Source organism: Cololabis saira, chromosome 21 (genome assembly GCF_033807715.1).
Source record: "Cololabis saira isolate AMF1-May2022 chromosome 21, fColSai1.1, whole genome shotgun sequence".
Classification (NCBI taxonomy): Eukaryota; Metazoa; Chordata; class Actinopteri; order Beloniformes; family Belonidae; genus Cololabis; species Cololabis saira.
The window spans coordinates 27522936-27537422 of record NC_084607.1 but is presented as its reverse complement, the minus strand read 5'-3'; the positions used below and the strand labels follow the sequence as shown (position 1 = coordinate 27537422).

The following is a 14487-nucleotide window of genomic DNA, read 5'->3' as shown; positions in this document are numbered from 1 at the left end:
CCTACTTGCAAAATATATGGTTTGAACTTGACAGAGCTCTAACTTGCATTGCAACCGAGTACAATGTGTTTCTGCTTATGAAACAACTTTTTTTCCCCATGGGTTACTTTTACTATTCTAACTGCAAGAAATATTACTGTGCAGGCAATAAAAGCCAAAGGAAAATCATCAGCTCAGCAGAGATGAATACAAATACATGAGATCATTCGCTGAATATAGATGATCTCACTATACAAGTTTGCACTTTGCACCCAAAATAGGCACACACACGTACAAAAATATACACTCTCTCCCACAATTCCTCTGTGTGCTTAAAGCAGCAGTGATGGATGTCCAAAAGAACTGGCACAAATGCATGTAAAAGAATCATCATCCATTTAACAAATGTTCCAGCAGAGATGCTTCAACTCCAAATACGGAACCCCCATTGCTCTTCGCTCAAACAAACACTCAAGCAATTTCTCCCAACAGGGTAAACAGTGCTCCGTCATCCCTCTAAGGTCACAACTTCACCATTCCCTCCCAGCCAAGCACACACACATAGGGCTAAACACAAGCTGCGTTTGCTCTCACACCAATGACGGTGTAATGATCTGCATGCAATCATAGGGCTGAACCCCTCTGCTTCCACAAACACACACAGCCACATCAATGCCTGGGAGTTGGACTAATGCATGTATTCCTCTACTGAGATGCACACCATAAAACCTAAGGATTCTTATTATGCTTTCTTCACGTCTGAAACTTGTCACGGGATCTTCATCCGAGTCCATTACCCCAAATAAAACAGTGAAGACATCCCCGCAATGACCGCAGACGGACAGCCACAAACCACGCACAGTTTTGCGCAGCGTTGCGAATTAATATTTGATAAGCCTACATTATTTTTATTTTTTATTTGAAGAGGGGAGGTTACTCACGCAGCATTAATCTAGTAAACCATCGCAAGACTTACTGTGGTGTGGATGCAGGTTAATGGCCGATGGCAGATATTTTCCGGAGTGGAGAGGCGGCGGGTGGCTCGCACCCAAGTGCCCGGGCGAGGGAGCGACCCTGCCGGCTGCGGCTGCAGCCCCGAGTCGGTGCTGCTCCATGGCCAGCCCCGCCAACAACGGAGGTGGGACGTGGACGGACCGGGGAGGACCAAAATCTCTGCCATCCATTATCCACAACGGGGAAAGTTGTAAAGAAAATCGTCCGCTCGGATAGGTCCCCTATTCCGAGGAAAAAAAGGAGAGCCAGCTCTGGCTATAATAATGTCTTTAGTTTCCCAGGCGATTCCGACTCCTTCTCAGCCATTCTGCTGACCTACAAAACACAACAAGAAAAGCATCACTCGATACGCAATCTAATGGCAGATGACAGTGTGGGAACAAACTATTGGAAACTGGTAGTTTTTAGGATTTCTGCTCTTTCCAGCGAAAAAGGCGGCCCATACGCGCAATGACGCAGTTTGGAAAAACACTTTAAAAATCAAAAGCGGAATATTAGCTGGTCTCAACTTAAAGCATATGGGTTTCTACAGTTCTACCCTAAATACTGCTTTAACCCAATGCAGCTTTAACTTATATTTCTAATAGTATGATCTGGTGTCGGGAGTCGCTCCACCCCCGCTGCACAGCGAGCTGCAGCCGCGTTGGAGCTGCGCTTCCCGGGGAACGGCCAGCCGAGAGCCGGCCCCCATCAAAACACCCACCGAGCCCGCATTTAGACACGAAAAACAATACATATTCAAACATCATACGATCTTTCTTCCCCCTTCTCCTCCGATGACCCAGCTGTTTTTTGTTTTTTTTTCTGGACGCCTAAAGAAGCGATGCAGGCGGACGGGTCGAGTAGCCGTGTAAACCAATACACCATAAATACTAGAGGCGCATCAAATATACATTTCAAACGGGTTAAAAATAAATAAGCTTGCAAAAGCCCTTTTCATTAATCACAAGGGTTAGTGGTGTTGTGTTGCCCACATGCAAATTTAGGACGTGTTAAATCGCCGTTGACCATGGGTGCAACCCAGGGGGGGAGAAATCAGAATAAAGCACTGCAATTAATTTTAAAAACTATGTTACAGCCACATTACTGAGATAATAATAGTGCATTTTATGTCATATTTCAATGTGCAGATGATTCAGCTTTATTTATTATTATTTAAATTACAACCTAATAAGACTTTTGAACCTGTAAAAACAGTTCAGATCAAAGACGTTGGTTTTACACTAAACAATCGCAACAAAAAGGGGGGAAAGTTACTTTACGGAGAAGTTCTGCACCCGCAAGGATTAAAAAAAAAAAAGGCATCTTGAGGAATCCACCTCATTATCAAAAAAACCAACCTGCTTAAAGCATTTAAGTTACACATCCCAGTAAAATAGTCCCGGGGAGGAAACAACAACAGAGGTACAGTGAGGTCCCTGCGGGCGGCCAGAGCAGCCGGGACTCGTGATGTCCAGGCGGGCGGGAGCTGCCGGGCTCGCCCGGGAAACAACAACCAGCCCTTTTCTCTTTACGATAAAAAAATAAAACCCCGGGCTGGAGGGTAGTGTCGGTGTGGTGGTCCCGGGGCAGGTCTGGAGCAGGTCCCGGGGCAGGTCTCAGGGCTGAGCGGCTGCAGCTCCAGGTCCCGCGGCGCCGCCGCGGCTCTTCAGCCACGTTTCAAACTTTTAACGGCTCCGTTCAAACTTTCACCGGAGGAAACGTCTCGAAAGAGACGGGGTTTTCACGCCCAAAAGAGCTTTAGAAAATCCAAAACTGTCGTGTAAGGTCACCTCCGCGCCCTTTTTATTTGCTTTTTACATCCCAAACTAGGTTTTTGATATTTCTGCTAAGGGTGTGGAGGAGTAGGGAGGGAGGGGGGGCGGAACAGGCGCAAAAAATAACCCAGAAAAACATGTCGAGTGCTTACTTTAATGGGAAGAAATGTCGGGGGGAAGGGGACAAAAAACTGCCAACGTTTTCTCAGAATCCGTCCAGGGCGCTGGGAGAGCAGGAGTGGTCCATTGCAGGCTGGTCCGGAGGAGATGTGGGGGAGATCTGGGGGAGAAGTGGGGGAGCAGCCTGGCCCTGGCGCGTCCTCCTCCTCCCCGGCAATGAAACACGGCATTGTTGGCCCAGCCCCGCCCATCGTCTCCGCCGCCGGCCAATCACCAGCCGAGTTCACGGAGCCGCCGCCTGATTGGCTGCGCGGACCGTCAATCAACGTCCGCAGTGTATTAAAAAAAAGCACTCTGGCCCACTGCCAGCTCTATAAAACCAATTATGGTGCAAGGAGGTTGAGCAGTTTCAAGGTCCCCTCTCCCTTTAAGACTGCATGATCTGTATTTTTTAGGATTTGTGTGTGTGGTGTGTGTGTGTGTGTGTGTATGTGAGTTACGGAGGGGGTCATTTTAAAGGCAATACCTTCTCCCATTTCCACTTCGATTACAGTAGACACTCGAAAGCTGCACATTGGGGAATATTTGAGGTCGCTGCAAACCCTTGAAATGCTATTGTGTACGTCTCTTATGTGGACTTCAGCTTACAGTTACAAGGAAACGGTGAATAATTAACTTAGCCAATAAATTACTTTCTCTTTGCTTATTACTCTCCATTTCCTCTCAGACCCAAAGCTTCAAAATCAGCTTTCAATTTAACAGCTTGACGGTTTCCCATGACCCTTACATGAACTTAACTTGCTTTAGGAAACCACAGGTTAGGTGTTGTATACTAAGTGGCGAATCGTGATAGATTTGTTTTTTGTGGTTAGGCATTTATGATTACAGGAAGAGTGAGTTTGTACAACCCAACATATATACATATAATGTGTCAGCACTTCAAGCTGTAATGAGATAATGGGCACTCAGTCATTCCAGACAAGTCCTTATATGCAATCAGAGCCGTTTCTTGCTTTATGCAGACTATACAGATGCATACGCCTGATAAATGAGGTAAGCCTAAATTAGCAACATTTGGAGAGAAATGAATAGACCTGCATTCACAGGGACCCAAACAAATAGTACTACCCCATAAAACACTCAAATTCTGCATCAGATATGTGTCATCTCTTGTGATCTCAAAGGCTTGCCTCACAAATTTGCCAACATTCTGTAGTATTATAAGAAAAATTGAATCGATTTTCACCATATGATACCAAAATGCTATTTCTTTTGTCCATATATGGTACTAATATGCTGGCTCACTTTGACTCACTTTTTTTCATTTAAAAAAAAATATTATGTTAGCTGTCTGGGTTCCTGTTTCTAATAAAATTTGAATTTTAGACCAAAAATGTAGCAGTAGTAGTAGTAGTAGTGTTTATTTCGAATATGAATCATATTAAAAAAAGAAAGAAAGAAGACAATCGTCTTAACATGAGATGTAACATACAGTTAGTACATACACATTGAGTACATATTCGAAAGGGAGTGAGAAGAAGTAAAACTTATAAACTCTCACCCCCTCTCCTTAAATATGACTAGCTAATATATGCTAAATGTAACCTGCTTTCATCTTAAAAGTATACCAGAACAATGCATCCTTACGGATCATTAAACTGTACATTTACAACCCTCCCTCCACACACACACACACACACACACACACACACACACACACACACACACACACACACACACACACACACACACACACACACACACACACATCATAAAAAACAGCCTCAGAAGCTCCTCCAAAACCTATAAATGCTCCTGTCCCCCATCAATCCTGCAGTGCCAGGATTGTGACAGTGTTGTCCTGATTCCAGTGGGTGAAGGCATCCTGCACCGTGCAGGGGGATCTGGTCACGGTGCAGGAATAATGCAGGGCTTCGCTATGCAAATGCCATACCGCAACCCGCGGGCTGTAAGGTGAAACATTGCTGGGTGTCTCCTTGTGCATAATCCAGGTCTGTGCGGGGGCAAACACACGCACATTTGCATGAGAAAAGCAGGAAAAACTACCGTAGCAGCCCCATTTAGTACTGTTATGTTAAAATTCAGAGGATGGCGTTATGGGGGTGTGGGTGGGGTGGGTGGGGGTGTGTGGGTCAGCCTTTGGTGTCGATTGAGGCGCTTTAAACTCCCCCGTGTAACCTTGTTGTTTCTGATTTTATTCCTACTTTCAATAAGTTTCGTTTGAAGTCTCCGATCAGCGTCGCGTTAGTTGCAAAAATGTTGATTTGGGGGAAAAAAAACCATGGTTGGTTTCAAGCTGCCCCAGACCGCTGCTGCTGCTCCTCCCACCCCGCACGGTTTCCAGGCTCCCCCCTGAGGAGGACCAGGAGCTCCGGCTGCAGCGGCGCGGCTGCAGAGCAGCAGCCGCACAGCAGCAGCCGCGGCCGGACCCGAGCTGACGGCAGACCCGGGGAGATGTGTGGGGGTCCCGGTCCTAACCCCCCCCTCCCTCTCTCTCAATCAGAGCTCAGAGTTGTTACCGAGTAAAAACAGACGAGGTGACCCCCAGCCACCCGGCTGAGCAGCGGCCGTCACCCCCGGCCCCGGCGGGCCCGGCCCGGGGACGGGGAGGGAGTTACCAGGCGGAGATCAGAGCGATGTCCCGGACCGTCCGAGGGGACCAAGCCGGCCTTTGTTCTCCAAATCGCTCCGACTGGGAATTCAGACAATGCCTTCAAATTAGGGCCCTATTGTTGCCCTCTTTTCACCCCTGCGGGTGGGAGACAGGTTTCACCTTCTCCTTGTTTTTCTTGCCGCGGCTTTCATGGGTTTTGGAGGTGGGTATAAAGGTGCAGGGGTAAAGATGATTACCATTGTGTGAAGCCTCTTAGATCTAATTCAAATATTTGGCATGAATATGCACATACGTAATTTTAAATGGAGAAGATAACGAGACGCACCGGTATATGCAATTAATTTCCCTTTGGGAATTAAAAGTATTGTTTTAATTGATGATTTCATGTGCAATGTCAAAATACTACATATATACGCTGCTCTTTTGTTCCCAAACTCCTACAATAAATATATATATATATATATATATATATATATATATATATATATATATATATATATATATATATATATATAATTCTAACAATACAACAAGTAATAGAAAATCCTATTTGGCATGTTATTACAGCTTTAAGGGGGCAGACTTTCAAGGTTGTCAATCATGCACATAAAATCACATTTCCTCTAAGACAGGGGACCATTTGTTAGGTTTTAGTCTATGTTTTTGGTTTTTCTGTAAGAGAACCCTTTCAGGTCATAACAGACGTATCTGCCTGCACTCAATGCCCTGATCAAATGAACCATATTTCTCACATTATGAGTTTATAAAACGAATTCTGAGTTGTTTGAGTTTTTTTCTTGTAGTTTTAAGTCCCCCCCATAGCATGCTTTAGTCTGGTTCTTTGAGCATGGTCAAAGTTATGACGCAAGCCTCTCTTCCTCTGTGGTAGATAAGCAGTCCCAATGAAAATCATTACTAATATAATAAAGCAGTGGTGAGTCTGTTTCATTCCTTATGAATATTTTCCATTTTACAATCAACTGTTTTTTTTCCTTATATTAAAAATATCTATTATGTTCATCTCCTTGGGCACTCTTCTCTTCACACCCACCTCCAGCTGATCCTAAATAGCTGAACTAAATCGTTTGAGATAATTGTCCTTTTCACTGAAGGATCCGGTAAATGATTTGATTTGCCTATCAGATTGTTTCAGGACTAATAGATGCATTAACCCACAGGGGAAGGTGGGGGCATTCACCCTTCTCTGGAGAAGGACTCATAATGCAGAAACATGTCCTTTTGAAAAGATCTTACTTGGGGAAATCTCCTAAAACTCTCTAATGCTCCAAATAGGCCCCTCAGTCAACAATAATAATAATTATGAAGTCCAAGGACTGCATGACCACTTCCAAAGTGCTCTCTTGCATGCAGACACACAGCTGAGTGCGTCTACATGCCCACAGGGCGAAATTACTCACCATACCGTGTCTCATGCTCTTCACAAGCACTGCACTGTCACAGAAGCAACTGCTGCTATTGAGCTCCTCGAGAAGCTATACACACATTTGCAAAAGAAGCATTTTATTACCGTCGTGTCATGTTTTCAGATGGACCACAAAAAAGGCACACAAAGACAAACGCAGAGCAATAAAAATACCATAAAATATTTTATGGTTGACATCACCACACATACCAACCCCCCACTTGAAGCACACACATGTAGACACAGCTCTCAGGGAATACCTGCCAATCATCGGAAAGTGCCCTGCAGGGTTTTATGATGGCCATTTGTGGGGTGGGAGGAGCTGTGGTTGGGGGGGTTCAGAAGTTTCCTGCTGGAAAAAAAGCAGCAGCTGGCTGTGGACACCGTGGACTGACAGGCATGCAACTGCAAGCACATTATTGAAATTGCACAAGAGTGCAGAAACTGAAGTTTCACACGGTTTTATGCCTTTAAAGGGTAATTTCTGGTTTGGGTTTTATAGTTACAGTAAAATCAACCATTTGTCAACTGTACTTGAAGGACATTTTTGGTTTCGGTCCTGACGCACAGGTTTCTGAGAAATCAAGCTTTTTCTCAAGAAAAACAACTGTGACTGCAACCATGGAGGAAAAAACACTGATATATCGTACACATTTTGATGACTAACGGTTCAGCTGGGACATATCAGAGCCACTGGGTTGTTAGTCTTTGTGCCATGGCATTCATGCAGGGAGTGTAGGAGAAAAATAAGATCAAAATGAAGGTGCAACAACCAGTTTCCAAAGCATTTCTTGCACATTTTCAAAGAAACACCACTTAGCACTGTCACTACTTCAAGAACATGTTTGATCCAAATGTGAGAGTACGTCGTCCTCCATGGATTAAAAATCACACTAAACACACAAAAAAAGATTTTTACGTCTAAATATGAGCTATTCTCTACTGGCCTCTTCCTGTCAGTAGTGGTAGGCCTCCATTTACCTTTCAACCGGTTTGTGAGAGCAGTATGGTATTATAGTGCAATGGCGTCATCTGCTGGCGGAAGTGAAGAGCTGCACTCTGGATGACTAATGGAGCTGCTGTGAAGCTGCAGTAAATGGAGGAACACGGTGAGCGTCGTTTAATGACAGATTAGTCCCCCTCCGAGTCATTTCTCATGGAAGGACATTGTGCTGTAATAGCCATTTCCAAACAATGTAAATGGAGTATCATTCAACGCCTGCACAGGTAACAGTGGCATTTACATGGTAACCTAGACAAGTGCAGAAAAATGGAATATAGATGAACTCATATTTGCACACTACACACAAATAGACAAGTGCCGTCTCCCTGGCAGTGTTTTGCTGGCGTGGCAGTAAAGGATATCAGAAGGAAGCAGTCTCAGCAGAATCACAAGGGTGCAGCGGAGGGAAGGTGGGGGCTTGCAGCGAGATGGAATACATTTCCAATATCAAACACTTGATCCTCATTCTGCAAATGAATGCACCATCACTGCTGGTGTACATGCAGTTTGAATTGATGAACTCACGATAGTGCCAGTTCTCATTTGTATTGGTGTGCAGAGCTCTGAGCCTGAATATTACATGAAACCAAGGCAGCCTGATGAATGGAGGCAGTGAAACTGTTTGGCTCTGGGTCATACGTGGATATGCAGAGCACGAAAGGACTATATTCCCCACCCTCTAACACTTTCATCTGTAATACGCTAAAATGGGAGAGCCAATTTTTAAAGGTCATAAGGTAGGGGGTGTCAGAATAGATTCCTATACTCAACATTTTAATTTGTATTGAAATATCTTCAAAGCCAAGATCTGAAAAAAGAAATTCACTTGGTTTAGAGCACTGCAGACCTAGTTTTAACCTTTACTGCCATCTCTTGGTCAAAATATGCAACTGCAGAATTTATACTGAACATTAAAGCCCCAAAACCCTTTAGTGACCAGGTTTCAGCTAAAGATTGCATTAACCTAACCTTTTGTCGTCAATTTATAGAAATTTTGCAACTTTATTTTGCTAGATCTACAGTGAATATAAAAAGTTTTTGCCCCAACCATTTTGTAATGAATCACAGAGCTTTAGAATAAGCTAAACTCATTAGCTCAGCCAGCTGCATGTAACACATACCAACACATCATTTTAGACCAGAGAAACATTAAAGATACAAGACACTCAGACATCAAGTCGGAACACATGTGCACTTTATTGGGATTGTTTAGTCAGTGTACAGGTTGGCCCCACTGGTCTGGCACCCCATCATTTCAAGACCCCTCGCCCCTCCACACGGATGAAACCTCCAACAAGGGGATAAAGGTCATGACTGGGTTTTGCATCAAACAAAAAAAAAATAAAATAAAAAATTAACATGACCGATATTTAAGGCTGAAAGTACAAAAAACCCAGACAAATTTACATACAAGCAATACTACACCCATGTTTAAGTATGCGCAACCACTGGGCAGCCTTCACAGAGGCAAATACGTCTGAACAATGCAGTTAACATTTGGAATTCTGTTGAATGCAATTAACATTTGGAATGACTCAAAGAAAAAAGTACATTTTAAGTCCCCAGATGCAACTGCAGAAACCCTGGGGTGTGTTTTTTTTGTTTTTCTTTAATCTAGCCAAAACATTACCTTCTCCATTGTTCCAGTTTTTTTAAATCCTGAGTCAAGCGCCAAAAATAACTGAAGCCATGCCAATGAGTTGGTCATCTAAGCTCTGTGCCTGAATGTGTATGAGAAATGTGTGGTGTGGTTGTTTTGCACAGAGCTGAAGTTGTTGGGCGTTTGGCTGGGGAGGAGGAACAGTCTGTTTAGAAGCATTTGCGGTGGACGATGGAGGGGCCAGACTCATCGTACTCCTGCTTGCTGATCCACATCTGCTGGAAGGTGGACAGGGAAGCCAGGATGGAGCCTCCGATCCAGACAGAGTATTTGCGCTCAGGTGGGGCAATGATCTGTAGGAAGACCAGAGTGTTAGGACACCAAACCCTCATGTTTAAGGTGAGCCATTATGCCACGCTGCTCTAAGTAGACTCACCTTGATCTTCATGGTGGATGGGGCCAGGGCGGTGATCTCCTTCTGCATCCTGTCAGCGATGCCAGGGTACATGGTGGTACCTCCAGACAGCACAGTGTTGGCATACAGATCCTTACGGATGTCAACATCACACTTCATGATGCTGTTGTAGGTGGTCTCGTGGATTCCGCAGGACTCCATACCTGGAAGCGAACAAGAGATTTGTTAGAAAAAGATGACCCATGAAGTGTCAGGCTGGCTTCTGTGTAGAAGTTTGGGATGTAAAGGGGTTCATACCAAGGAAGGAAGGCTGGAAGAGGGCCTCTGGGCAACGGAACCTCTCATTGCCGATGGTGATGACCTGTCCGTCGGGCAGCTCGTAGCTCTTCTCCAGGGAGGAAGAAGAGGCAGCAGTGCCCATCTCCTGCTCGAAGTCCAGGGCAACGTAACACAGCTTCTCCTTGATGTCACGCACGATTTCCCTCTCGGCTGTGGTGGTGAAGGAGTAGCCACGCTCTGTCAGGATCTTCATGAGGTAGTCTGTAAGGTCGCGGCCGGCCAAGTCCAGACGCAGGATGGCGTGGGGCAGGGCGTAGCCCTCGTAGATGGGCACTGTGTGGGTCACACCATCACCGGAGTCCATGACGATACCAGTGGTACGACCAGAGGCATACAGGGACAGCACAGCCTGGATGGCAACGTACATGGCGGGGGTGTTGAAGGTCTCAAACATGATCTGTAAGAGAAAATATTTACAGTTTAGTTATCATTTCCAGTTGTGTTGATACTCAAGTCACTACATGCATGAGTGAGGCTCAGACTGAGTTAGTAGAAACAAAGTGCAGAAAGTTAACATTCCTTCACACTTGTGCATGTCAGATCGCTATTAAGTGCTGATCAACTTTTGCCTTAAACAAGTGCAAAAAAAAGAAAAGGCACACAGTCAAGAGACCTGTTGATGATAAGTCATCTTAAAGGAGAGACTTCCTGGAGAAGAGGGGGAGGAAGGAGGAAGTGAGACTGGAGGAAATGAGGCAACTTTTGAGGAGTCTGACCAGTTAGATAAGGCACAGTAAGGGTATATACCTGGGTCATCTTCTCCCTGTTGGCTTTGGGGTTCAGGGGAGCCTCTGTCAGCAGGACAGGGTGCTCCTCAGGTGCAACTCTCAGCTCGTTGTAGAAGGTGTGATGCCAGATCTTCTCCATGTCATCCCAGTTGGTCACAATACCGTGCTCAATGGGGTACTTGAGGGTCAGGATACCCCTCTTGCTCTGGGCTTCATCACCTACGTAGCTGTCTTTCTGGCCCATGCCAACCATGACTCCCTGAAGAGGATGACAGGTAAAAACAGCGGTTAGTGAGACTCATTTGAAATATTTATATGGTGGGTGAAACAAATGTAAAAATAAAAATTAGAAAAGTTAACTACAAAACTTGTTACAAACCTGATGCCTGGGGCGACCAACGATGGAGGGGAAGACAGCACGAGGGGCATCGTCTCCAGCGAATCCGGCCTTGCACATACCAGATCCGTTGTCAACAACGAGTGCGGCGATTTCATCTTCCATGGCTAAACTGTAAAAAACAAGTTACAAAAACAGCATTAGCACTCAGGCCACACATCCACCCGTCAACAGCTCTGCTACTCTAGAGGGAGCAGCCTCACTTCCTGTCTACTCGCAGTACCCGGAACCTCCCGCTGGGTGGAGCCAGAGCGCTCCACGCCGACTAGACCAGACAAAAGGAAGTGGTGCTGCATTCTGTTACCATATAAGGACATTGTTCGTTTGTGAGCAGCTTTGCGGCGACTGTGGCGCCCAGCCAGACTCCAGCAAGAAGAGGAACATCTGACACAGGCAGAGCCGGCGACCAGAGACCACTCCCTCTGGTTCACTACGGCTCAAACTCCCTCCTATTGTTACTCAACACCCAGCAGAAAAACCTTTGATTCATTACCACTGCGTCATTCTCCACAGAACTCTGCCTTTTATTAAAAAAAAGAAAGAAACACCGTTCATAGCAATAGATGTAGTTATATTTCAAAGGAAGCCGCTTATATAAACTTGTTGACTCGTGAACGATCCCCCAATCCATGACTGATGAGCCATTTCCTGAATGCCACGCCTTTTCTAGCATTCAAGATGAGTCTTATGTAATTTCCCCCTTTTCCTCGTGTCCGGCCGGCGTGACACTTCATTAACATTAATTAATAAGACAGCTGACTCCCTGCAAAGGGATTAATCAAAGGCCATTTCCTGGACTTCTGAATCAAAGTTTAAAAAAATATATATAAAAACCAGACCAAGCCGTCGTTTGTAGAGATTATGGAGGCTGAGAGTGTGAAAGCCTGAATTATGGTTTAAATCGACGGCGTAGGCTCTGCGTCGGCGTAACGCGGAAGCATAAATCAGCCTGTAGGGTACGGTGTGCGTCGCCGCGTACCCTACGCCGTAGGCTCTGCCTCGCTGTAACGCGGAAGCATAAATCAGCCCTGAAGGGCGTGTTAGCTCGGCGGGGCTAGCGGGCTAAAGTAGGTCACACCCCGCTGCAGCGGCACAAAGAGACCAGACAGTCCTGCACGGACATGAGGATAGTTAATATATTCAACCCACCACCAAGCCCTGCCCGAGCCTCACATGCACGACTGGACCAGTTAAATCTTTTTTTCTTTTTCTTTTTTTAATTTATTTAACCGTGAGCCGGTTACACCCGAGACACCTGCAGCAACACCCAAAGTTACGGTTTACAACCAACAAGACTTATGTTACAAAAACCACCATAATTTCCTGGTTAAAGTCCAACACCATATAGTTAATACTTGATGGGACAAAGAACCTCGTGGTCATCGCCGTACTTCGCATTAAAATTAAAAACACACGCCATCTTTATAAAAACCCAAGCAAAAACAAACATTTGTATTAGTTACTATCAATCCTAAAATAAAACCTATGCAAATGCCTGCTTACTTACCTTTGGGTGGGGGGGCTTTTCGCTTTAAGGGAACCGGTTTCAGGCAAGTGATATCCCGCACAGGCTGTGTGTGACGGCGCTCAGAGTGACCCTGCTGGCGGCGGGAGCGCGCTTTTATACCCCCACCGCGGCCCGGCTGTAGCCATAAAAGGTAAACTTTCGGAATGGAGCTCTGTGATTGGCTGGGCGTCATTCACTGGGGCACGCCGCGTGCGCGCTGCGCAGCAGCCAGCGCTCGCGATTTGAGAGTCGGCCTGAAAGAGGGAGGCGATAATAGCGACGGCTAGGAGAGAACGAGAGGGAAGGGACTGAAGTTTAATCATATAACCTTTCATATGGACCTTTACAAACACATTTAGACGGGTTATAAGTGCGGGATAACGTCGTCCCCTGCACCTGTTTTAGACAAAGACACTAGTAGTCCCGTTTATATGGTTGATTATAGACTAGGACATGCAGGCGACTCCTCCCTGTGAAGGCTGCAAAGGCCCAAGACTCCCACCCAGAAACCTGCACCCCCCCCTCCTTTAGCTAGTCTCCCTGAATTAATGGGACTTGGATCTTTTCAGGCAGGATTTAGGGTGGATGTGAGTCTGGTTCTGGAGTCAAAGCCTCCCCCACTAACACACTCAGGACGGGGGAGCTGCCCTGTCACAGGATGGAGGAAGACCATGCCCTGCATGTAGGCCGCTTCTCCTCCTCACAGCAGCCCCCGGCCCCTTTAACTTCATTTATTGATCAGGAATAGACGCTATAGTGGCTATAGTATTTCTTAAGTAACAGTGACTGGTTGCTCTGACTTTCTCTTTCCCTTAGAAGCAAAAGTTTGACAACAGTTAGCTGTCAAAGAAAGGGATAGAAGTTTTCTGTGTTTTCCAGGTTGTTGTTTTAAAAAAAAAAATCCCATTTACATGCACTTTTGATCATGTACTGTACGTTACACCTCTGTTGTAAATCGTTTTGATCTCTTTGAAGCAGGGGCTGCCACAACCTGCCACTGCCAAGACAAACCGCCTCCACTCACACATCCAGTTTAATAATTTAACCCTATTTTCTGTAACTGCTGTTCATTAGTCCTAACATTTAAACACGTCCACGATGCAAACACTCCTGTTTCTGCTTCTTGGTCCTCTGTCTCTTGAAAATAATCCACAATATTGATTAAGAAGACCATGTGACACCCTCTCATACACATTTCCTGAGTCTAACGTTGAGTCTGCAGCCTGGTACAAGTTTAATTCCTGATTTACTGCTTTATGAAGCTTTCATACTGCATTAGATCACCGGGAGATGGTGTTTGAACTACTGTATTATCATCCTTCTGTCTCTGTTTTTCTCCTAATGATGCAATGTTATTGAACACTGCTGTTCATTTTGTGCTGCTAAAAAAAAAAGAGCATGTACTTAAATGGCTGAATGGCCTTTTAAAGCTGTCATTGTGTCTGAGACATGTAGAAAGCTCTCTTCCTCCTGTAGCACTTCCCCTTCCTCACTCTCAGTTACATCAAGTCTTTTGTTGTTTGTTCTCATCTTCTCTTGCACTGAATTCACACTATTGACGCTGGACATC

At 45.3% G+C, this 14487-nt stretch overlaps 2 protein-coding genes across 5 annotated transcripts in view; both read right to left on the bottom strand.

Annotated features, from left to right (window-relative positions):
• Positions 1–3068, bottom strand: part of tnrc18 (trinucleotide repeat containing 18) — a 50899-nt gene extending 47831 nt beyond the window's left edge. For all 4 annotated transcript variants that reach the window (XM_061710940.1, XM_061710941.1, XM_061710942.1 and 1 more), the window contains exons 1-2: positions 2903–3068; positions 956–1308 (exon numbers count right to left, since the gene is read on the bottom strand). In XM_061710940.1, the coding sequence (XP_061566924.1) occupies positions 956–1163 (208 nt within the window). In that variant the 5' untranslated portion in view covers positions 1164–1308; positions 2903–3068. The remainder of the gene's footprint in view (positions 1–955; positions 1309–2902) is intronic.
• A 6036-nt stretch (positions 3069–9104) lies between these two features.
• On the bottom strand, positions 9105–13072 carry actb2 (actin, beta 2). Its single transcript, XM_061712624.1, has 6 exons — positions 12918–13072; positions 11393–11522; positions 11033–11272; positions 10244–10682; positions 9968–10149; positions 9105–9884 (listed from the first exon to the last, which is right to left on the bottom strand). Exons 2-6 carry the CDS (start codon positions 11513–11515, stop codon positions 9741–9743), a joined length of 1128 nt encoding a protein of 375 aa, XP_061568608.1. The 5' UTR covers positions 11516–11522; positions 12918–13072; the 3' UTR covers positions 9105–9740.
• Positions 13073–14487: the final 1415 nt, after the last annotated feature.